Below are 26,292 nucleotides of genomic sequence, written 5' to 3' on the forward strand. Positions count from 1 at the left end.
GGTGGTTAACATATATACCCGAGGTGATGAGTAACCGACCGAACTTAATGCCTTTTTACTTGTTTTCTTACAATTTTTGAATTTGGAGTTTTTGAATTTTCCTTTTCTGAAAATTGCGATTTTTCCTTATTTTTTTATATGTTCATTTATTTTAAACATTCATTCCAAAAATTCTGGAAATCGGACCACAAATAAAGATTTAGCAGCCCGAATAAGTTTTTTAAATGCCGCAGTGACTAACTTTAGAGGCGACAGCACCACCTAGGGCCTCAATATTTGCAGTTGATCTCGATAGCACAGCTCTAACCATTCAAAATTTCAAAGAGTTACCTCTATCCGTTCTCAAATGATTGTTATTTTTACTATTTTTTTATTCTATCCCACTGTGCATCGGTTTAACACCTTGAATCTTGAATCTGCATATACCCATGCCTGTGGCTCAATTTCGTTCTAAAAGACGCCAATAACTAGCCTTGTCATAGTGAGTATCGAAGGTATTGAAGCAAACCCTGGATTCCTAGAGATATAGTATAGAGAATGTTTCATTCTCAGATATCGCAATGGGTATTTTGCTGGAGAGGAATTTGAACTTCAAATCCAATATTTTGGAAAGAGCAAAAAGACAAATCTTGCCCTATACACCTCCGAGATGGCCATTATCATAAGTTGGGGACTTAAATCGCCTGTCAAACAATTGTTGTAAACAGCAGTGATCAGATCTATGTTGCTGTTGTTATAGCAGTGTGTTGTGTTCTATCTTTCGTCTGCTTGTGCGTCCAGAAGGATCTGGGTCTGAGTCGAGTTGACCTGGCTAAGCTGTTAAACAGATGAAGTGTCGTGTGCTCCCAGACCACAATCGGAACACAAATCCTGCGCGTTGGCATCAATCCTTGCTCTGTAGGAGTTGAGGCGGTGTAATGCATGAATATAATCAAGACCCGCTTGATATACCGCTGGATCTAGAGGTTATCTCTTGTAGCGCTAAACCTTTCGCTCTAGATAATGTAGATCCTCCTTAATGCTTCTGAGAGGTGTTTATCTATACACTAATGCAAATACGAATTTTGCCCATGAATATTCCACTAAGGAACAGGGGCAAATTTCTCACATATCAATCAGAGTGCAGTCTGATTCAAGTTTAAGCTCAGTGCGACACTTCTTTTGGAAAGAAGTTTTACATGGCATAGTGCCTCACAAATGTTGCCAGCATCAGGAGGGAAAAACCACCGCTAAAAATTTTTTCGGGTGGTCTCGCCAGGATTTTAACCCAGGCGTTCAGCGTCATAGGCGGAAATGCTAACCTCTACGCTACGGTGGCCTCCTCCGGTTATCTATACACATGATAATGAATTGAATGGTGTCTGCGATAACAGCCCAGAAGTCCTGCATGTAATTATGTCTCCGCACTAGTAGGATCTTTGTCTCCTGATGGAGGCGGTCCACGTGAGAGCTGAGGAGTCAGCCCGTCGCAGTTCCACTGTGTGTCCATAGCGGACGATTCGACACTGACCCTGCATAACTTACAACAGACCGGCCAAATGGTTTGTACGTAGTCAAGAAGGTTTCTATGTCAACACCCCAAGTGCTGCCGGCAATTGACTTATGGACTTTGTTTTTATTAAGATCAAAAGTCCATAAGTCGCAAATTCCTGGGGCATTTGGGAGACTGTGTAAGAGCTGTCAAATGTGACAACAAGTATTTTGGGGCTTTTGATGGTGGGAATTGTTACTCCATCGACTTTCACATTCAACTCATTATTCACCTTACGCATATTTATAGTGAGCAATGTGGCTGAAGATTTGGTGACACATATCTTGAAATCCCTTGCGCGAAAAAAGCTCCTCAAGGCGGGCCGATAACTCCCTGTTTCATTCTACGATGTTTCGACTTCTTAATACTAAATTGCATAAATGACTGGCGACCACACCGATAATTCGTGACCCAGCGTTGCAGGCCTGGTTGGATTGACGTCTTGGTGATGTCCTCAAAACAATCGGCACATCGGGCACTTTAAGAGTAGTGTTCAAAGATAGTTTGAGGACAGTTGTAATGTACTCGAATACAGGTAGATTCAGATTCTTCAACATCAGTGTAGAGATTCCGTGGGAGCCCAACGCCTTCGATAACTTGGCGCCACGGATGACATCCCTAACTTCGTCCACTGTAAATTGTGATGGCTGTTCATCGGCTCGGAGACCAGGGATACGACGAATAGCTCTACTTCTAGCCTTGTCACTTTCGGGATGCTCAATAAATTGCGGGTGATTAAACTGGCGCATCTCTTCAGGTCAGTCGCTAAAGGTGACTGAGGTCCTTCTTCCAATCACGCTTGTTCTTCCAATCACGCTTGTTTGCGAGGACCGCTGCCTGCGCCGAGAAATCGGGCACCACTCGAGGACTTCGACCGGCAGTTATAAGGCGAGCGACCGCTGCGTTAATGATGTCTGGGAATTTCCTCTCAGCAACTAGTACATTTGAAATGAAGCGACGAATGGTGTACTCTCTGAAGCCGACCCAACCGGCTTTCTTCTGAATGATAAGCGTCCATCGCTCAGAGGTTATGAAGTTGGGCGATCGGCCGATGGTGAGAATTATGGGTAGGTGATCTGGTCCCAAAGAAATTACGGCTTGCCAGAATACGTCACTCAGGAGATCAGGGGATACAATGGAAGTGTTTGACTGCTGCACCTCCTCCTTGTGCTAGTGGGGGCATCTTCATTCACCGTGTAAAAACTTGGAGCCTTCAATCTGCTCTGCCAAAGCTATGCCCCGCTGTCTCCTTGAACCAGGCGATTATGGCCACACAGTAGGCCACTAACATCGGGCCTGTAAATTTGACCGTTAATTGGGTCACAATAACTAACCGGGGGTATGTACACGATGTTTAGCTCTATCGCAGCAGTATAGGACTTGGATGCTATCCCCATACATTCCATGTAATGGTCACTAGCGCCAGTTGCAGGCGAAATTGGTCAATACTGCAAGGAATGGTGCATCACGAAGGCTAATCCCCCACCTCTACTCCCTAAGCGATCCTAGCTAAGCACACTGTATCCGTGACAACAGTGCAGGCTGCAGGTGTCGGTTAGCGTTGTTTCCAAAGACGCCGAAGGAGACGTCAACGGCGCTTGTGGCCCACCGCTGTCTATGTTCGCACAACTCCTTGCAACATATTCAGTGAGACTATACTCTCCTAATGAGGCAAGGCCAGAGCAAAATCGGAAATGCATCCATTTCATGCACTGGTTACACCTCACCGACAATAGAGGCGGTTCTGGCTAACCGAACAGAACCAGGTTCGGGGGTTCTTTTCAATCCCGGCACGTACTAGAAGAGTGCTGAGAAGACACTCTGTGATGTGCCTCTCCCATAACAAAACCAGTAAGGAAGGACAAAAGTCGGGCGGCGCGGATTGTATAATACCTTACACCTACCCTATAAGTACAATGTGGGAGCTATATTCAATTCTGAACCAATTTTGAAGGACCTCGGCGAGCAAATATTTTGAAAATGTAATAACTACGGTTGACAAATGGCAACATTATTGCAAATTGGCCAAAATCTGGCGAATAGGAGCTATATCTAATTTTGAACCGATTTCGAACAAACTACTCAGATAATGTGGTAGTCGTCGAGGAAAGATAGTGCAAAATTTTGGCAAGATTGGTCAAACAATGGGCTTGCAGTAGCTCTTGGGGTGAAAATCAGTCAGTCAGTATACATATATGACAGCTATATCTAAATCTGGTCCGATTTCAATGAAATTCACCAGTAATACCGAGAGTCACAAGAAAATCCTTCCTGCAAAATTTCGAAAGAATCTATTTAAAACTGAGCACTTTCTTGCAATATTTCTTAAAATCGGAGGAACATATATATGGGAGCTATATCTAAATCTGAACCGATTTCGAGCAAACTTCTCAGATACTGTGGCAGTCGTCGAGGAAAGCGTTTTGCAAAATTTTGACAAGATGGGTCAATAAATGCGCTTGCTGTGACACCAGTAGACAAAATCGGGCGATATATATATGAAAGCTGTATATAAATCTGAACCGATTTCCATGAAATTCACCAGTAATGTCGAGAGTCAAAAGAAAATCCTTCCTGCCGAATTTCGAGAGAAGCGGTTAACAAAAGACCATTTTATTGCAATATTACTGCAAATCGGACGAACATATATATGGGAGCTATATCTAAATTTGAACCGATTTCGAGCAAACTTTATAGATATTGTGGAAGTCGTCGAGGAAGGCGTTGTGCAAAGTTTTGGGAAGATTGGTCAATAAATGCGCTTGCTGTGACTCCAATAGTCAAAATCGGGCGATATATACATATGAAAGCTATATATTAATCTGAACCGATTTCCATGAAATTCACCAGTAATGTCGAGAGTCAAAAGAAAATCCTTCCTGCCAAATTTGGAGAGAATCGGTTTACAAAAGACCATTCTATTGCAATATTACTGCAAATCGGACGAACATATATATGGGAGCTATATCTAAATCTGAACTGATTTCGAGCAAACTTCTCACATACTGTGACAGTCGTCGAGCAAAGCATTGTACGAAGTTTTGAGCTATATCTAAATCTGAACCGATTTCCATGAAATTCACCAGTAATGTCGAGTCATAAAAAATCCTTCCTACCAAATTTCGGGAGAATTGGTTAACAAATGACCATTTTATTGCAATATTACTGAAAATTGGACGAACATATATATGGGAGCTACATCCAAATCTGAACTGATTTTTTCCACTTTCAATAGACTTGATCTCTAGGCCGAAAAACATGGCTGTACCAAATTTTAAGACGGATGAAAACTGCGACATGTACTTTGTACGCAAATTCACATGGACAGACGGACATAGCTTAATCGAATCAGAAAGTGATTCTGAGTCGATCGGAAAGTGATTCTGAGTCGATCAATGGGTCCATCTCTCTTCCTTTTGGGTGTTATATACAAATTCACTAAGTTATAATACCCTGTACCACAGTTGTGGTGTATGGTATAAAAAGGTACACACTGAGGCGGCAGCACTGGACGATGTAGGACTCCACTGGGTCAATCCGGTCTGCCATGGGATTCGTTTTTCCGTTGCTTGCTTAAAGGGGGTTGTTAAAGGTATTGTTACAATTGGGGTTTCCTTAGTTTTAAGATGCCTTTAGGTCATGTGCCAAATGATTCTCTTTAACAATTCCTTAGTGAATAACGAATAGAAAGTTTTTAGTAACGAAGTATAAGTCTGTGAAAAATTCCATCCCTCTATTTTCAAATTATAAATGCAAAATTTTTTGTTATGCTAAATATAAATAATAATTTATTATTTTTTAACTTTTGCAGTCACTTAGGTTATGAAAGAAGTAAAACAAATTAAAAATGACTATCTAGAATTTTTACCATAGGGATTCTTTGGCCTCTGCTGAAGAACACAACCAGTGTTGAGGTACATCTGTTCATGCTGTAGATCGGCTTCTTTTCGTTGTTGTTTCTCCCGGGCACAGTGTTCCAGGTATAATTTATGCCATTCGTTGTTGCGCACCTTTATTGTAAAAAAAGTATAAATTGTACAACCATAGCAATAAGCCAATTATTAATAACAATTAGTACCTTATGTCTTTGAGATCCATCTAATTCCGTATAAATTTGATAATCTTCTCGATCTTTAAAAATAATGGATTCTCGCAATGAATTTTGATCACTTGAATTGTTACGCTGTTGATTGTCAGCAATTTGAAACTGAAAATACAAAAATATGAAGTCATTTTACGTCAACAAATCTGCTTATCCAATATACAGAGTAGCTGAAGCGAGGTGTTAAGAGGTTCACATTCGTATATATGCCAATTTAGAAATGACAGCTACATGACCATTTTATTGGTTAGAAGTCACCAAAAGCATTTTCTTCTGAGTTTATTTATAATGAAAGCTACTCGTGATGGAGTTCAAGTATAATAGTGTGCTTACATTATATTTTGCTGGGAAATCACAACCGCCTCTTGTTGGCGAACTCAAACACCTCAAAGTGAAAAATAAGTTTGTGTATCGTACTTTAAATCGTTATTATGATTAAACATACGCAGCATATTTCTTATCAATGTTAGGAGATAAAATGAATTCTCGTTTGAACCGTTGAATGGGGCGGACTTTTTGTTATTTCGCTCCGCAAGAATTTTCCTGTAACTCGTAATAGGTCATTATTTTTGGAAGAAAAATTTAAGTCACTCAAGGATAGCTATGATAGACGGTTGATGATCTGAGTCTGTTTCCAGTGGAACGGCTGTTCTAATGCTTAGAATGGACCCCAAAGACCCAACAGCTGCGGTGGTGATATCAGGCCGTAACATGTTTTCTGCTACTGAAACCTCGGCTGGTAGAGAAGCTGCTCCAGGCTCTACTAGCCCAAAGACGACTGGCCAGCAAGGACTTTTGACGATGACACCTGGTTCGAGTCTTAAGGACAAGACCGAACCTATTTTATCTTTACAATGCTTATAATTTGCCTAGGCCATCGGCCTTCCCCGGCAAACCAACACGCTCTTTAAGAGGTTGAAATGATAGAAGATGCATCACTCTCCGGTTTATTGAGAGGCTTGGTGCGAATGATCCTAAGACTCTCACTAACAGGGAGAGAGACTCCATAAATTGGGCTCGGGCTCGAGAGATTCCATAAATTGGCTCCTCGAAATCGATGGTTTATTTTGCACTCCTAACGAATTAAACAGAAATGAAATAATTTCTCAGTAATGAACTTGCTATTTATATGTTGGAAAAACCTACCAAAAATTGAGGCCAGCCTACCAACCTACCAAGAGAATAAAAACCTACCAAAAACGGCAACACTGCTCGTGAGTAGTGCGTGAGTAAAATTTTCCTCTCGTGAGCATGCGGGAACGTGAGTCGACATAAAAAAGTCGTGCGTGAGTAAAATTTTTTCTCGTGACTATAAGTGGAAACGTCACTCACGCGCACATCTCTAGCTTGTAAGCTTGGCCATTAACTGGGTCACAATTACCAACCGGCGTATAGCTCTATTTCGGCAGTACCGGACTTGACTGCTAGCCCCATACACTCCATGTTGGAGTCACTAATTGTATAGAGTATAAATATGATATCCAAATTTGGGGTACAAAGGTGTGGGGGCTTTAAAGACCGGTCTAACAATAAAATGGTCAAGATAACCTTTTATACCCACAACCATTCAATGTAATCTTATCTAGTCAGTCCGTTCGTAATACCTCGAAATATTGATATGCGACTCTATAAGGTGTATATATTCTTGATGGTCTTCCATTCGAAATCGATGGACGTCCCTCCGTCCGTTTGTCAAAATAGTGGTCGAACAAAGGTATCTCATTGAAATATTTGGCCATTTGCAAATGGGCCATATCGGTTCAGATTTCGACGTGATTTCTAAACCCCTAGAAACTGCAAGTTTTATCCGATGGGGCTGAAATGCGCGTACTGTTCTGTGACGACTTCTAATAATCCAGTCAAATATGGTCCATATCGGCTTATAACTTGATATGAAAGCTCATGTCAAGTCACTTTTTTGGTCCTAGAACGAACGCTATTGATTTTGAAAAAAATCGGTCCAGATTTAGATATAGCTCCCATACATATCTTCCATCCGATATGGCCTTTGAAGGCTATAGAAGCCACAATTTTTATCCAATCTTTACAAAATTCGGCATAATATGTTTTACTTGACGTTCCAATATGTGTGCAAAATTTCACTGAAATCAGTTCAGATTTAGATATAGCTCCTATATATATCTTCCATTCGATATGGACTTTTAAGGCTAAAGAAGCCACAATTTTGGTCCGATCTTTACAAAATTTAGCATGAGATATTTTTGTTTTGATGTCCCAATACGTGTGTGGAATTTCATAAAAATCGGTTCAGATTTAGATATTACTTTACTTTAATTGGCTATGACAGAACTTTTGTTCCAAGCACCTCGATCTTCTGCGGTCATTCTAAAATCTCTGACACCATGTTTCGAGGTGTCTCCCACCACTTGATCTTTCCTTCGGGTTTTTGGTCTTCCTGGTTTGTGGTGTTTGCCTTCAAAAGACTTCTTTGCTGGAACTTCATCATCCATCTTTTTCTTCTTCTCCATCCATCCATCTGACAACATGACCTAGCCAACGCAGCCTTTGTATTTTGATTTGTGTAACTATGCTATAGTCGTCATACAGCTCGTGGTTTATACGTTTATATTCTCCGTTAACGCAAACTGATCCATATATTTTACGAAGAATCTTTCTCTCAAATACTCCTGCTTTCACAAGTACCCATGCTTCAGAACCATATAACAACACGGGTAGTATCAGTGTCTTGTATAGTGTAATTTTAATTTGTTGCCCGACTGTCACAAAATTTTGCTCAAGTCACTTTTTTGGTCCAAGGACGAACGCTATGGATTGTGAAAATTGGTCCAGATATAGCTCCCATATATATCTTTCATCCGATATGGCCTATTAAGGCTATAGAGGCCACAATTTTGGTCCGATCTTTACAAAATTTTGCATCAAATATTTTTTTTTGACGTTGAAATATGTCAGCAGAATTTCTTAAAAATTGGTTCAGATTTAGATATAGCTCCCGTATATATCTTTCATCCGATAAGGACTTTTAAGGCTATAGAAGCCACAATTTTGGTTTGATTTTTACAAAATTGAGCATGAGGTGTTTTATTTGACATCTTAGTATGTGTCTTAGTAAGTTTTATCAGAGTCCGTCCAGATTTAGATATATGTAGCCCCCATATATATCTTTCATATAAAATGGCCTTTAAGGCTCAAGTAACCACAATTAGGGTCCTGTCGTAAGAAAATCTTACTAGGTTCTATTCAATATATCAATTAAAAAATTTTTGCCCATGAATATTCCACTAAGGAACAGGGGCAAACTTCTCACAAATCAATGAGTGCAGTCCGATTCAAGTTTTAAGCTCAATGATAAGAGACCTCCTTTTTTATATCCGAGTCCGAAAGGCGCGCCGCAGTGTAACACCTTTTTGAAGAGAAACCATCGCTGAAAATTTTTCGATGGTTTCGCCAGGATTCCAACCCAGGCGTTCAGCGTCATAGGCGGACATGCTAACCTCTGACTATATTTCAACATAGGTTCTATGCATTAAAATTAGTACGGAAGTTCGGTGGTGTAGGGTATTATATAGTCGGCTCCGCCCGACTTTTGCCTTTCCTTACTGGTTTTTTTTTACTAACAGTGACAGAATGAAAATGCAACAATGCTTTGGTTGTGAAAATAAATTAAGTTTTTTAAGGCCTGGTTATGCTCTCGTAAATGTAGTGTAAATGTAGAACAAATGTATCGTAAATGTAAAGAGGCAATTACGCTTATTACCAAACGTAGCAAACAAAAAAAGACTTGAAGTTGAGAGTGATCTGACGTCGAAGAACTTCAGGCATAACTCAAGGGGGGTTGGAGAAGACGGCCCTCCACGCCGGGATGCTTGAATATGAGACGTCTACGTAATGGCGGCCTTCTCGAATATTGAGAGAGCATTTAACAACGAGGAGATGGGTCGACAGTCACCGTCCTGAGCCGCACGGGGAGACAGAATACTGCTAAGTTTCTCTTCTGGACACTATGGATGCGGTGGGCAGACTAAAGAGGGTTTCAGGAGACATGGACTGGATTGGGACTATACTGCGACACACACAACTTTTCGTTATGACACATTATAACGATAAATTTCGGGTAGTGATTTTCAGATTTCGAAATCAGTTGTTGTTGATGATGTTGTAGCCACATATGTGGATGTAGCGATTCTCTTCAAGCTTGTTCCGGTCACCAATCGCCTCGGGAACGTTATGACCATTGGTTATTAAAAAACACCAATAGATCGCCTTGGCGGATCGAATATCACAGGCACTCAGTATTTAAGCAAGAGCCGTTGCCACCCGGCCTCTCACCGAGACTCTCCTTTCGATACCGCTGATTGCCCGCGACTTCAATTGCAGCTACTCCATATACAAAGCCTTTCACTAATCGCAACCTCTCAGATGAGCTTCTCGTTATGACGATGAATACCAAACAAATAAGAGCTCAGAGTTTCAACTGATGAGGTGCTTATAATCATCGCGCGCCTGGTCGAAATCGGTATGTGTATATGGCGGCCCTCAAGGCCGTGGGCTCTAGTACAGTGAGGTCTTGAGTACATGGAGGAGTGTGTGGAATCCCGGAATCCCAGTTTCAAGACATAGTGATAACATGGATTAGCGGATACGACAGCGCCATATTGGCCCTTTCACCTACACTCTTCTTGTAATTTCTAATTATCACATATGTCTCACCTTTTTTCACAACAGGTCAGACTGACCACTTTTTCATGATGGGCTACCCAATTAACCCCTATTATTAACAATAATTTTCTAACAACAGTTTTCTAAACATTAATTTTTGGTTTTGAAATTTCTTCAAACTTCAAATTTTATCACATGACACGAAAAAGGAACGTAAAATTTTGTTTTTGCTGAATTCTACTTTCTCTTTACGGTCGACAGACGTTCGGTAATCGTTTGCATGTGTTTTCATAAAGCAAAATAAAACAGCTGACACGTTGTCCTACATTTAGGGTATGTTTACGAGAGCATAACCAGGCCTTTATAAAAGAAAGTTTTATTCCTAATTGTTTTGTTTTTTGTTAGGGGATTTTCTTGGCGAAGTTAAAAAGTATCAAAATACAACAGCTGCGTTAGCTAGATCATGTTGTCAGAATGAATGAAGAAGCTCCAGCAAAGAAGTCATAGTTTATAGAAGGAGCGCAGAAGAGCTGTTCTAAGTTCGGCTAATGGGACAAACGTTCTGTCATAGCCAATTAAAGTGAAGTAAGTTAGGGGATTTTCTTAGGGAAAAAACATTTTATTTTGGGAAATTTGTTTGGAATTTTTGGTGATCAGTCTCACAAAAATCTGGCAACCGTGGCCAGAAGAAGTTCCACTTTAGGCTCTTATTTCTTTGAGAACCTGTCTGATTTAGCGGATGTGAACGTTCGCAAGTTGTTGGGATTTTTTAAGCGATCTGGATGGCTCAACGGTAGGAACTAGAAGGCATCTTCCTTCTTCTGTATCACAGTGGTATCACAATGGACGAAAACGTCTAAGTGACTATGATGGCAGACTAGCATAGTAAAGACCTTAATTAGTCCAGAATCCTTGTCTTCCTTTTCACACGGCCTGGTAATTTGGCCTTTTAATATTAAGACGACTTAGAGCAATAAGACGGTTCTGAGTATCAAGACGATACAAAATATATATGAATGAACAAAACTCTTGTTCTTCGAACTCCTTGCTTATTTGTAGTCTACTCACCTTCAACCATTGTTTTTGTTGCAATTTCTTGTATACATCTCGTAATTTTTCATCTGTTTTATACTTTTGATCCAAGGTTAAGGCACGCCTATTGCTGAAATTACAATTTAAACAATTGATGGGTGTCTTGGGCAACCTATATAAACCTACTCTTCGTGATGAAATGCCTTGAGTTTCTCATATTCCGTTTGTTCTTTTATAACTTTTGCATCCTGCATGCAAAGATTTCTCTCTTGATTGGTGCCCTCAATCACTTTGCGTAGTTTGTCTTCATAGCTTTGTTGGAACTCTCTCTCCTGTCGTACAAATTCCATGGCAGCCAGCCAATTTTGTTCGATGAGTTTCTCTCTGGCACGTCTTTGTTTCTTTTCCTCAATCTGATATAGTTGGGCCTCCTTGGTGGCCACCAAGAGTTGTTGGGTTTGTCGAATACGCCATTCTTCACAATTTTCTCTGGAATTGGCAAATGTTAGTCGTATAAAAGTACTCCAATGATATGCTTTACATACAAATCTCTTTGCAACTTCTTAACTCTCAATAACTCTTCTTGGGCCTTGTGTTGTTCCATACGCTTTGTATTGATCCATTCTAGGCGTTGTTGAGCTGCAGTTTTTACCCGCTGTGTAACCAGCATAAGAAGTTCTTCATTCAATTGGCAGTTTTCAAACTCTAAAATGTTTCTTAGCCTAAAGTTTTCTATTTAGTTGCATATTGTAGGGTTAATTTTTTTTCTTCTTGAAGATAACTTACTTTTGTCGTCTTCCTTCCAATTCTACCTCATATTCTTGGAGTTTTTGTTTAACCTTAAAGCAAAACAAACTTTTAATAGTTGAAGGAGGGAAAAAAATCAAGAAAATTTCATAGTTCTAATACTAGTATATAGCTTGGAAGGAGTGTCCTAAAGAAATCCAGACACAACAGTTTTTAGTTTACAAATACATATATATTTAAACCGGTTTTCGCAAAACTTAATGTTGATTTGAAATAGGTTTCTTTGACAGATTTCCTCCATTCAGTTTTGTCAATAAGGCCGTTAAATTTTAGTTTAATCCTTTTTTTGCTGTTACTGATTTTAAAATTTACCTTAAAACCAATGAAATTGTTTAAATTTTTATGCTGTGTAGTTTGCAAAAATTCTATAATTTCCATGGTAAATGCGTGTTGTTTGAACCTTTTCGCTTTATTGAGTGCTGGTGGTCGTTTTGTTTAGGCCTCAAATGTAAATAATTTAAAGGTTGCCCGGATATGTGGCTAATGTTAGCAGGCATTGACGTTTTGTGGCCATGACAACTACCACTAGGCCAGACAATGGTAGTGTGAAGTTATTTATAGGTATTTTTATACCCTCCACCATAGGATGGAGGTATTCTAATTGCCTCATTCTGTTTGTAACACCTCGAAACATGCGTCTGAGACCCCAAAAAGTATATATATTCTTGATCGTTATGTCATTTTAAGTCGATCTAGCCATGCCCGTCCGTTTGTCCGTTCTTCCATCTATCTGTCGAAGGCTCGCAAACTTTTGAGGGAGTAAAGCTAGCCGCTTGAAATTTTGCAAAAATATTTTTAATAGTGTAGGTCAGTCGGGATTGTAAATGAACCAAATCGATATAAACCGATCTTGGGTCTTAACTTCTTGAGCTTCTATAGTGCGCAATTCTCGTGCGATTTAATGAAATTTTGCACGTAGTGTTTTGGTAGCACTTGCAACAACTACGCTAATTATGGTTTAAATCGGTCCATGATTAGATATAGCTACCATAAAAACCGATCTTGGGTCTTGACTTCTTGAGCCTCTAGATGGCGCAATTCTCATCCGATTTCCTATCACTTCCAACAATTGTGTTAAGTATGACTCAAATTGGTTCATAATCTGGTATAGCTGTCATATAAACCCATCTTGGATCCTGACTTCTTGAGCCAATAGAGCGGGCAATTCTCTTCCGATTTGGCTGAAATTTTGCATGAGGTGTTTTGTTATGACTTTCAATAACTGTGCTAAGAATGGTGCAAATCGGTACATAACCTGATATAGCTGCCATATAAACTGATCTTGATCTTGACTTCTTAAGCCTTTAGATGACGCAATTCTCATCCGATTTGGAAGAAATTTTGTTCAACGGCTTTCATCATGACCTTCAACATACGTGTCTAATATGGTCTGAAACGATCAAAAGCTTGATACAGTTCCCATATTAACTTATCTCCCGATTTTGCTTCTTAAACCCCTACAAGGCGCAATTATTATTCGAATGAACTGAGATATGACACAATGATTACTAGTATAGTATCAATACTATAACTTGATATAGCTCCAATAGCATAATAGTTCTTATTCAATATTCTTTGTTTGCCTAAAAAGAGATACCGCGCATAGAACTCGACAAATGCGATCCATGGTGGAGGGTTTATAAGATTCGGCCCGGCCGAACTTAGCACGCTCTTACTTGTTATACCCTACACCACTACTGTGGTACAGGGTATTATAACATAGTGCATTTGTTTGTAACACCCAGAAGGAAGAGAGATAGACTCATTGATAAGATTGATAAGATTCGATTTAACTATGTCTGTCCGTCTGTCCATGTTAATTAGTGTACAAAGTACAGGTCACAGTTTTCATCCGATCGTCTTAAAATTTGGTACAGGCATGTTTATCGGCCTATAGACGAAGCCTATTGAAATTGGAAAAAATCGGTTCAGATTTGGATATAGCTCCCATATATATGTTCGTCCGATTTTCAGTAATAATTTCAAAATGATCATTTGTTAACCGATTCTCTTCAGGAAGGCAAGAATGATTTTCTTATGATTCTCGACATTACTGGTGAATTTCATGGAAATCGGTTCAGATTTAGATATAGCTCTCATATGTATACCGGCCGAATTTCACTCCTAGAGCCACTGCATGCGCATTTATTGACCAAACTTCCCAAAACTTTGCACAACGCTTTCCTCGACGACTTCCACAATATCTATAAAGTTTGCTCGAAATGGGTTCAGACTCAGATATAGCTCTTATATGTTCGTACGATTTGCAGTCATATTGCAATAAAATGGTCTTCTACTAACCGATTCTTTTGAAATTCGACAAGAAAGATTTTCTAATGACTCTCGACTTTACTCGTGAATTTCCAGGAAATCGGTTCAGTTTTAGATATAGCTCTCATATATATGTTCATCCGATTTTGAGAAATATTGCAAGAAAGTGCTCATTTTTTGATGGATTCTCTCGAAATTGCTGGCGAATTTCGTAGAATCCGGCGCAGATTTAGATATAGCTGTCATCTATGTATTTTTACCCCAAGAGCCACTGCGATCGCATTGATTAACCAATCTTGCCAAAATTTTGCGCAAGGCTTTCCTCTACGACTACCACATTATCTGAGAAGTTAGCTTGAAATCGGTTCAAAATTAGATATTGCTCAAATATATATGTTCATCAGATTTTGTCAACCGTAGTTATTACAGTTTGAACATATTGGCTCGGCGAGGCCCATCAGAATTGGTTCAGTATTGGATATAGCTCCCACATTGTACTTACAGGGTAGGTGCAGGATATTATACAGTCGGCACCTCCCGACTTTTGCCTTCCTTACTGGTTTTTATTTAAATTCCATGGTTTCCCTTTGGAATGCAGTACACGCTGCTAAAAAAAATTGTAAGCCATTACAACTACCACCATAGGATACCACTCATCCTATGGTGGTGGTTATAATGGCCTACTAATTTTGTCATTTTGTTTGCAACATCTGCGATTTAAGCCCCTATATGCCATATTTTTTTCGATTTGACTATAATTTGGTAAGCAAGTATTCGCTTTAAGCCCGATTACCGATGCATGATTTTAAAGAGCAGCATCTTGGTGAGCTATGTACTCTCCGACTGGGTGGCGAAAATTGGGGAAACCGAGCCACTGCCCGCCCAAGGACTACAGGCCAATCTCCAAACAAACGCTATGATGTATCCTGGCCAGAACAACAGAAAAAAATTTTCAGCGGTGGTTATCCACTCCATTGAAAAGAAGTAGTTCTTTTCAGCAAGAGATACAAAGTTACCTACAGTGGCACCTGTCTCTTTGGGAGGAGAGAATGTTTCATGTACAGAAAGCGCAAATATCTGGTACAGGAAATTAAACTTCAAATCCAACATTTTAGAAAGGGGAAGAAAGGCAACTTGCCCTATACACCTGCAGAGGAGCCATTTGCAAAAGTTGGGGCTTAGATCGCTCGTAATGCACTGGGTATATATATACTGCAGTTGCCAGACCTATAATGCTATACGGTGTTGTAGTCTGGTGTACGGCGCTTAAAAAAACCACCAATAGTCAACCGGATCCAAAGGATGGCTTGTTTGTGCATCACAGCCGCACATTACCGCACAGCCACAAATTGCTGCGATTACTGCCGTGAGGCTATATATGATATAGCTCCCATATATATGTTCGTCCGATTTTCAGTAATAATTTCAACATGGTCATTTGTTAACCGATTCTCTTCAGGAAGACAGGAATGAATTTCTTATGACTCTCGACATTACTGGTGAATTTCATGAAAATCGGTTCAGATTTAGATATAGCTCTCATATATATATCGGCCGAATTTTACTCCTAGAGCCACTGCATGCGCATTTATTGACCAAACTTCCCAAAACTTTGCACAACGCTTTCCTCGACGACTTCCACAGTATCTATAAAGTTTGCTCGAAATCGGTTCAGACTCAGATATAGCTCCTATCAATATGTTCGTACGATTTGCAGTCATATTGCAATAAAATGGTCTCCTGCTAACCGATTCTTTTGAAATTCGGCAGGAAGGATTTTCTAATGACTCTCGACTTTACTCGTGAATTTCAAGGAAATCGGTTCAGTTTTAGATATAACTCTCATATATATGTTCATTCGATTTTGAGAAATATTGCAAGAAAGTGCTACGTACTCTCCGACTGGATGGCGAAAATTGGGGAAACCAAGCCACTGCTCGCTAGGACTAGAGGCCAATCTCTAAATAAACCTTATGATGTATCCTGGCCAGAACAACAGAAAAAAATTTCAGCGGTGGTTATCCACTCCATTGGACAGAAATAGTTCTTTTCAGCAAGAGATACAAAGTTACCTACAGTGGCATCTGTCTCTTTCGGAGGAAAGAATGTTTCATGTACAGAAAGCGCAAATATCTGGTACAGGAAATTGAACTTCACATCCATCATTTTAGAAAGGGGAAGAAAGGCAACTTGCCCTATACACCTGCAGGGGAGCCATTTGCAAAAGTTGGGGTTTAGATCGCTCGTAATACACTGGGTATATATATACTGCAGCTGACAGACCTATAATACTATAAGGTGTTGGGGTTTAGATCGCTCGTAATACACTGGGTATATATATACTGCAGTTGCCAGACCTATAATACTATAAGGTGTTGTGGCCTGGTGTATGGCGCTTAAAAAAATCACCAATAGTCAACCGGATCCAAAGGATGGCTTGTTTGTGCATCACAGCCGCACATTACCGCACAGCCACAAATTGCTGCGACTACTGCCGTGAGGCTAAGGAAGCTTTCTCTTTCGTCATGTAGCGGCTACAGACACTATGTTATCCTTGATTCCATGTCCGATGTTACAGGCAGTGTGGAATACACCCTACCTTAGCTGCTTTTTTGATAAAAAAGGTACTGTTCAACTATTCCTGATAGAACCGATCGGAACTACGATATCACTGGTAATAGAAATTACATAGACTTCAATTCAGATGGTTCCAAACTAGACGATCAGATGGGCTTATGGGTGTACTCCAAAGATCTAGAGCTGGTCATATCGAAAAGGTTATCTGACCACTGCAGTGTGTATCAAACGGAGATTCTTGCAATTAAGGAATTGGTGGAATGACTAATATATTATGTCATAACGAAGATTGGCCTAAATATCTTTTCAGACAGCCATTAAATCCCTGGAGAACGTATTTCTGAACACAAAAACTGCCCTCGACTGTCGCAGATCTCTCCACGAGAAGGCTGAACAGTTCAAAATTCACTGGTGTTCTGGGTGCCGGGCCACATAGATATCCCAGGGTATTGTAGACTAGGAACTACCTTACACATTCCAGGGAAACTGTGGGTATCCCTCTAGCGATATGTAAGCTAAGTTTTCAGGACCAGGCCCGAAGAACAACAAATGATAAATGGTTACAAAGAATAGGCTGTGAGCATTCCAAAACTATGTGGGCTAATCTAGACTTCAAGAGGTCTACCGCTTTGCTGTCAGTGGCAAGAACAGACGTCTCAGTCATTGTGTCCGTCATGACAGGTCATTGTTTAATCGGAAAACATGCTGACAGACTGAAGGTTGCCAGTAACGACTTTTGCAGAAGCTGTGAGGACATCGAAGAAGGAGAGAACACTTTCTTTGTGACGATGCAGGATGGTATCGGGGCCGATACAAAAATGTATCGTTGTGCGTTAAAAAAGATTGGTCAGATCTGACCATGTGCAGCACTAGATTAAGTCAAGAAGGAGGATATTCCTTCTCGACCAATGGCGCATACTTGGATACCAATGATTTCATTAGATCCTGAATCGATACTTGGAAGACTAAGGGAATGTAATGCCAATCTTTCAACCACCGACTGGAAGAATGGAAGATTGGATGAGGCTAATGGTGATGGTGATTGGAGACTGGAGACACGCAGTATTTTTATCAAACTCCGGCTGTCTCGCAGACCTCAACAAGTCTGAAGGGGTTGTATCCTACGGATTCAACAAGCTCTCATATATATATCGGCCGAATTTTACTCCTAGAGCCACTGCATGCGCATTTATTGACCAAACTTCCCAAAACTTTGCACAACGCTTTCCTCGACGACTTCCACAGTATCTATAAAGTTTGCTCGAAATCGGTTCAGACTCAGATATAGCTCCTATCAATATGTTCGTACGATTTGCAGTCATATTGCAATAAAATGGTCTCCTGCTAACCGATTCTTTTGAAATTCGGCAGGAAGGATTTTCTAATGACTCTCGACTTTACTCGTGAATTTCAAGGAAATCGGTTCAGTTTTAGATATAACTCTCATATATATGTTCATTCGATTTTGAGAAATATTGCAAGAAAGTGCTACGTACTCTCCGACTGGATGGCGAAAATTGGGGAAACCAAGCCACTGCTCGCTAGGACTAGAGGCCAATCTCTTAATAAACCTTATGATGTATCCTGGCCAGAACAACAGAAAAAAATTTCAGCGGTGGTTATCCACTCCATTGGACAGAAATAGTTCTTTTCAGCAAGAGATACAAAGTTACCTACAGTGGCATCTGTCTCTTTCGGAGGAAAGAATGTTTCATGTACAGAAAGCGCAAATATCTGGTACAGGAAATTGAACTTCACATCCATCATTTTAGAAAGGGGAAGAAAGGCAACTTGCCCTATACACCTGCAGGGGAGCCATTTGCCAAAGTTGGGGTTTAGATCGCTCGTAATACACTGGGTATATATATACTGCAGTTGACAGACCTATAATACTATAAGGTGTTGGGGTTTAGATCGCTCGTAATACACTGGGTATATATATACTGCAGTTGCCAGACCTATAATACTATAAGGTGTTGTGGCCTGGTGTATGGCGCTTAAAAAAATCACCAATAGTCAACCGGATCCAAAGGATGGCTTGTTTGTGCATCACAGCCGCACATTACCGCACAGCCACAAATTGCTGCGACTACTGCCGTGAGGCTAAGGAAGCTTTCTCTTTCGTCATGTAGCGGCTACAGACACTATGTTATCCTTGATTCCATGTCCGATGTTACAGGCAGTGTGGAATACACCCTACCTTAGCTGCTTTTTTGATAAAAAAGGTACTGTTCAACTATTCCTGATAGAACCGATCGGAACTACGATATCACTGGTAATAGAAATTACATAGACTTCAATTCAGATGGTTCCAAACTAGACGATCAGATGGGCTTATGGGTGTACTCCAAAGATCTAGAGCTGGTCATATCGAAAAGGTTATCTGACCACTGCAGTGTGTATCAAACGGAGATTCTTGCAATTAAGGAATTGGTGGAATGACTAATATATTATGTCATAACGAAGATTGGCCTAAATATCTTTTCAGACAGCCATTAAATCCCTGGAGAACGTATTTCTGAACACAAAAACTGCCCTCGACTGTCGCAGATCTCTCCACGAGAAGGCTGAACAGTTCAAAATTCACTGGTGTTCTGGGTGCCGGGCCACATAGATATCCCAGGGTATTGTAGACTAGGAACTACCTTACACATTCCAGGGAAACTGTGGGTATCCCTCTAGCGATATGTAAGCTAAGTTTTCAGGACCAGGCCCGAAGAACAACAAATGATAAATGGTTACAAAGAATAGGCTGTGAGCATTCCAAAACTATGTGGGCTAATCTAGACTTCAAGAGGTCTACCGCTTTGCTGTCAGTGGCAAGAACAGACGTCTCAGTCATTGTGTCCGTCATGACAGGTCATTGTTTAATCGGAAAACATGCTGACAGACTGAAGGTTGCCAGTAACGACTTTTGCAGAAGCTGTGAGGACATCGAAGAAGGAGAGAACACTTTCTTTGTGACGATGCAGGATGGTATCGGGGCCGATACAAAAATGTATCGTTGTGCGTTAAAAAAGATTGGTCAGATCTGACCATGTGCAGCACTAGATTAAGTCAAGAAGGAGGATAATCCTTCTCGACCAATGGCGCATACTTGGATACCAATGATTTCATTAGATCCTGAATCGATACTTGGAAGACTAAGGGAATGTAATGCCAATCTTTCAACCACCGACTGGAAGAATGGAAGATTGGATGAGGCTAATGGTGATGGTGATTGGAGACTGGAGACACGCAGTATTTTTATCAAACTCCGGCTGTCTCGCAGACCTCAACAAGTCTGAAGGGGTTGTATCCTACGGATTCAACAAGTTGAAACTGAAGGTCTATAAAAGCGGTGGGGTTGGGGATTCAGGAGACGATTCAGCAGTTGTTGCTGAACACTTGGTTGAGGAACTATCGACCACATCGCTAAAGTCTGGCGGATTGCAGGAGACTGAAAATCCCCCTGCCACAATCGAGACAGGAGGGGGTGGGGAAGCACGAAACTCAGAAAAATACTTTAATTGTAAATAAAGGATATGTATATATATATACATATATATATATATATATATATATATATATATATATATATATATATATATATATATATATATATATATATATATATATATATATATATATATATATATATATATATATATATATATATATATATATATATATATATATATATATATATATATATATATATATATATATATATATACAAAAGGACATGTCCACAGTTTCATAAGGCTCAAGAAAACTAGTCGGGAGATCGGCTTTTATAATTAAGCAGCAGCTAGTGAAGCATCTGAGGCGGAATCGTCAATCGTTAGTTTAAGTTGAATGATAAGCGACCTCCTTTTTATAGCTGAGTCCGAACGGCGTGCCGCAGTGCGACACCTTTTTGGGAAGAAGTTTTTACATCATTTCTATGCATGGCATATATATATATATATATATATATATATATATATATATATATATATATATATATATATATATATATATATATATATATATACAAAAGGACATGTGCACAGTTTCATAAGGCTCAAGAAAACTAGTCGGGAGATCGGCTTTTATAATTAAGCAGCAGCTAGTGAAGCATCTGAGGCGGAATCGTCAATCGTTAGTTTAAGTTGAATGATAAGCGACCTCCTTTTTATAGCTGAGTCCGAACGGCGTGCCGCAGTGCGACACCTTTTTGGGAAGAAGTTTTTACATCATTTCTATGCATGGCATAGTACCTCACAAATGTCGCCAGCTTAAGGAAAGGATAACCAACGCTGAACATTTTTTTTCTGTTTTTCTGGCCAGGATTCGGACCCAGGCGTTCAAAGTCATAGGTGGACATGCTAACCTCTGCGCTAGGGTGGCCTCTAAGTGGTCTTCTTAGCTACATCGAAGGAAATTTAGGGAACCGCCACTTAACTTTGGAGGCCTTCTTGGACATAGAATAGATCGTTAATAACATAAAGTTAAAGTTTAAGGTCATATAGTAGTATCTTGTGGACATAAGGATCTCCTCCTTAATGCAGGTGAATCAAATAATCAATGGGTGGCCGCTTTCTCTCTCCGCTCAATGATAAGGAACCAATTTTTTATCGACGAGTTCAAACGATGAGCCGCTGGGCCGATACCTCCTAGTAGAATGCGTTTTGGCATCACAGAAAGAAATGCAAAACTCCGCGCCACTGTGGCAATTCGAAATGATAACCTGATATAGCTGCCATATAAACCGATCTGGGATGTTAACTTCTTGAGCCTCTAGAGGCCGCAATTACTATCTGATTTTCCTGAAATTTTGTACGACGGATTCTCTCATGACCATCAACATACGTGTTTATTATGGTCTGAATCGGTCTATAGCCGTATAAATCTATCTCTCTATTTTACTTCTTGAGCCCCCAAAGGGCGCAATTCTTATTCGAATTAGCTAACATTTTACACAGGTCTCCAACATATAATTTAATTGTGATCCAAACCGGACCATATCTTGATATCGCTCTAATAGCAGATCAAATCTTTTCTTATATCCTTTTTTGCCTAAGAAGAGATGCCGGGAAAAGAACTCGACAAATGCGATCCATGGTGGAGGGTATATAAGAGTCGGCCGGCCGAACTTAGCACGCTTTTACTTGTTTTCCTTACTTTCGTAAATACGATGTTTTCTGTGTGTTCTTCTTCGAATACGAATACTACACTCGATTCTTTATTATGCGATATTGATTTATTAGGGGATTTTTCAAAGCTGTCTATAAAATGAGCTTATCAAATTCTTCATGATAACGCATAGACTTTCAATGATCTTTTTAACGCTCAGTGTCAGTGTGAGACAAAACATCAAAACTAGCAGACCAGTATGCCAACGAATCTCAAAGGAAGCCGTAAATTAGTTTACATTAATTTCTGTTTATTATGGCTGACAATTTTTAATTCAATTGGCAAAATTTCAACGGCAGAGGTTCGTATCTTAAATTGTAACACAGCTAAAACTCGACGATTTACGTTATTATATACGAGAATTTTAATACATTAAATGTTGTATATTTACGCAATCTCTTGTTTTATCTGTTTTAAAATGAAAAATGCAATTTGAAGTTTTAATAATTATTGCCCTCTAGTGTGGTTCTCCATCACTTTCCCTCAAAAGTCACTCTGAATGGGAATCGAAATTTGACCAATGCCTGGAGACAAATCGTAATCTTAGCAAAATCATAGTGGATCTTGATAATAAATTAGACGAAATCAAAGTTAAATTCAAACAAACTCAAGAGGCGCTTCTTGAACAAAAATTGGAATACAGTGAAATAACCAAAATTCTTGCGGAGCAACAAGTAAAGTTGGAACAACAACACCTGCAGCAAAATCGGAAATTGTTGCACCTTTATGAACTGCAAATTAAGAAGTTGGATGGACTTCAAGATCATATGAACAACCGAGAAACCATCATTATGAGACGCATGGATGGTTCTGTAGATTTTGTACGAACTTGGAATGAGTACAAAAAAGGCTTTGGAGAACCCTCTGGGGAGTTTTTTATAGGTCTTGAACAACTGTACAAACTCACTAATAGCGCACCCTACAGTCTGCATATTGTCTTAGAGGATTGGGACAATCAAAGGCGCTATGCTAAATACAATAACTTTGTGATAGGCAGTGAGAGAGAGCAATATATGCTTCATAGCTTAGGAACATATACGGGCACAGCTGGAAATGATTTCTACCTCAACGAAGGTCAAAAGTTCACAACCATAGATCGAGACAATGATCAACTTGGAAATAACAATTGCGCCATACTCTTTCTTGGAGCCTGGTGGCACAAAGCATGCTATTTGTGGTAAGTTTGCGATATAAACAACAAGAAACCGAATGTTTTCCTTCTCTTTCCTTTTCCTAGCAATCTCTTTGGACCTTACAAAAAGGGAAGAGTTGATGACAGTGAACTGGGACAGATCGTACAATGGCATTCGTTTAGGGGCAATGTTACGTCTTTGAAGTTTGCAGAAATGAAGATACAACTAAACTAAAGAAATAAAACATTGACGAATAGCAAATGAAGAACACAAGAAAAGTTAACAAGTAAAAACGACTGTACGACTGAGTCGGACTTTGGATACACTCCACTATGGACATCAATTACCCTATTTTATAATAACTCTACCATGTCTATATTGGTTCGATCTGAACATATTTGGTTCAGGTACCGAGAAGCCTTATAAAAGTTATAGATTCAATCTTACCATATCAATTAATATTAGAGAAAACGGTAAATAAATGAGGCTTTTATGAGCTATATCCAAATAGGGTCTAATGTGTACATAATCGGTTCGGATATCAGTTGGCCTAGCGCAACTCACTGTTGCAAATTTCAGCTAAATCGGGCACAAAATATATGACCTGAAACCGCAGATCGGTCTATATGGCAACTATATGTAAATATAGAACTATATGAACCATACTCGGTTTTTAAATCGTGGTTCCGAGTACAACTTACTGTTCCAGATTTAATTTGAAATAATGAAATAAAGACAAAATTTTAATGAAACGTTTTTTAAAGACAAAATTTGAATGACATATTTTGTTAATACAAATTTTAAGGGAATTATTTTGAAAGTCAAAATCTCAATGAAAACTTACATAATTGCAATGAAAATTTCTCTAAAAATTCCAAAGACCCAACAGCTGCGGTGGTGGCGTCAGACCGTAGCATGATATCCTCTCCTCTCCTCCTTGAGAGATGAGGGCAGCAGAATGACGGCAGAAGTGAGCGATGGGTTAGCTAAGCTCACAAGAAGAACGAGAAAAGGATCCGGGGCATGACGAAGGAGATAGAGGAGTTTGTACTGACTGCGCAATCGGGCGAAAGTGCAGGATTCTGGAAGCGATGGAATTGAAATTCCAAGCACTTCTACGGAAGCTAGAAAGAGAATCCGATCTCTCGAAGAGCATAACACTGCTAAAATGATGAAGTAGAAAAAGAGCTCTCCTCTTTCAAGTTCTTTGGGAAAATGAAGCCATCCCTTCCGCAATCGAGACTCCAGATAGTGTCATGCAGAGGCGGAACAAGAAGAAGGCTCCTGAGTGTTTAAGGAGGAGTGTGACTTTCAAAAGGATGCCACAGCCATCACGCAAAGGGAAGATAGTCGCTGGAAGGATAAGGAGCCGCCCTCTTACGCCGGAGTAGCAAGGAAGCACAACAGAGATGAGATGACTTATGTAGTCATCGATGTCGGCTGTGCATCTGTGCATCCGGTATGATTCCACAAGATCGTCGGTGTCAGGTGAGGCATTTGGCAAACGATCGGGTTGTCGAACATGTATTGAACTCTGAATTATGAGTTGTGAGTATAGAGGGGACATCTTAAAGCTGCGCTTTGCGTCTGCGGAATGTATTGATACCTTCAAAAAGCTCGTTGGAAATATCCACTCTCCCTGGAGCGCAAAGCTCGACCCCCATCAGGAACCATCCACGACTTTCTCGAGATTAGGAAGACTACGATAGATAAAGATCCTAATGCTGAAACATCATGCAGTGCAGTGACAGAGAACTCAATGCCGCCTAACGCACAGGGAGCCGACGATGAGAAGTAAAAGCCCATTTGCTCAAGATGCTTCACTAGCTGCTGCTGTCGAAGTACCTGTTGAGTTCCAATCTTTTTCGCCGGCGCTTACCTTGAGCCCAATCCCACCGGATGACGCAACCACACAGGGCTTGTTGGATCCCTTCTCGACGTCTTTCCCTCCTGTTTCGATCGTGTCAGGGGGATTTCCAGTCTTCTGCAACCCCCCGTAACTTTAGAGATGTGGTTGATAATTCCTCAAACAAGTGTTCAGCTATAACTGCTGAGTCGTCTTCTCATTCCCCTACCCCATCCCTTTTATACACCTGCAGTTTCAACTTGTTGAGTCCGTAGGACACAACTCCTTCTGACATGTTGTGGTCTGCGAGACAGCTGGAATTGAGTACGATTACGCATGTCACCGGTCGCCATCAGCCTCATCCAATCTAAAAATCTTCTAGTCGGTGGTAGAAAGGTTGGAATTATATTCCATTAGCCTCCCAAGTATGGATTCAGGATCTGAGGGAAGAGAAGGAATATCTTCCTTTTTGACTTAATCCAGTGCTGCGCCTGGCCAAATTTCACAACGATACATGTCAATTGAGTGTTGATCCCCGAAAGCAATTAGTTTGTATCGGCTCCGATGCCAGCCTATATCGTCGCAAACTGGAGGGAGCCCAGCCATTTCTACAAGGACTTTGGAGTATACAGATGACAGTCCATTAACTGTCCCACTCCAATTGTTCCTATGTATGTAGCCCTGTTCTTTTCCCTTGTTAACAACTACCGTTACTACGCTGTCCCTAGTGACATTAGCAAAATTTCTTGGACCCGTATTACTAATGTACGCTTAAGTTCTTTTGGGCATGGGATGCCCTTGGCTGACTGCGTTGCCGTTTCCAAATCTAGGGCAATAGATAAAATTATGTGGCCTGGTCTAGATTTTAAGAGATCTATCGCTTTGCCGTGCTGGCTAGAACGGGCGTCTCAGTTATTTTGTCCGTCATGACAGGTCACCGTCTGATCGGCAAACATGCTGACAGACTGAAGGTTGCTAGTAACGACTTATGTCGGAGCTGTGAGGACGTCGAGAAAGAAGAGATTTAGGTTTAGGTCTGCAATGCCCAGCCCCTTAAGGTAGCGATGATGGCAAGTTCCACATATTCTTATGCTCTTTGTTTCAGTCGTTGTTGAGACAGCAACGAATGAACGTGTGCAGGGGCATACGCATCGTTTTTCTGTTGTTATTTTAAAAACAATGATTTTTGTTGATT

General features: G+C 40.2%; 2 protein-coding genes across 5 annotated transcripts; one reads left to right on the forward strand and one right to left on the reverse strand.

The window, feature by feature from the left end:
* Nucleotides 1-5,295: 5,295 nt before the first annotated feature.
* LOC106086672 (uncharacterized) lies at nt 5,296-24,010 on the reverse strand. Of its 4 annotated transcripts, none has more exons than XM_059370481.1 (7): nt 23,953-24,010; nt 12,093-12,145; nt 11,852-12,011; nt 11,493-11,795; nt 11,343-11,436; nt 5,610-5,738; nt 5,296-5,541 (listed from the first exon to the last, which is right to left on the reverse strand). In XM_059370481.1, exons 3-7 carry the CDS (start codon nt 11,974-11,976, stop codon nt 5,383-5,385), a joined length of 810 nt encoding a protein of 269 aa, XP_059226464.1. In that variant the 5' UTR covers nt 11,977-12,011; nt 12,093-12,145; nt 23,953-24,010; the 3' UTR covers nt 5,296-5,382. The 4 variants fall into 4 exon arrangements, with proteins under 4 accessions (XP_059226464.1, XP_059226463.1, XP_013106885.2 ...); XM_059370480.1 differs by having other exon boundaries at nt 11,852-12,028; XM_013251431.2 differs by having other exon boundaries at nt 11,852-12,038.
* Nucleotides 22,259-23,759, forward strand: LOC106086670 (fibrinogen C domain-containing protein 1). The gene is made up of 3 exons (XM_013251427.2): nt 22,259-22,419; nt 22,580-23,295; nt 23,356-23,759. Exons 1-3 carry the CDS (start codon nt 22,318-22,320, stop codon nt 23,483-23,485), a joined length of 948 nt encoding a protein of 315 aa, XP_013106881.1. The 5' UTR covers nt 22,259-22,317; the 3' UTR covers nt 23,486-23,759.
* Nucleotides 24,011-26,292: the final 2,282 nt, after the last annotated feature.

Source organism: Stomoxys calcitrans, chromosome 5, assembly GCF_963082655.1.
Source record: "Stomoxys calcitrans chromosome 5, idStoCalc2.1, whole genome shotgun sequence".
Classification (NCBI taxonomy): Eukaryota; Metazoa; Arthropoda; class Insecta; order Diptera; family Muscidae; genus Stomoxys; species Stomoxys calcitrans.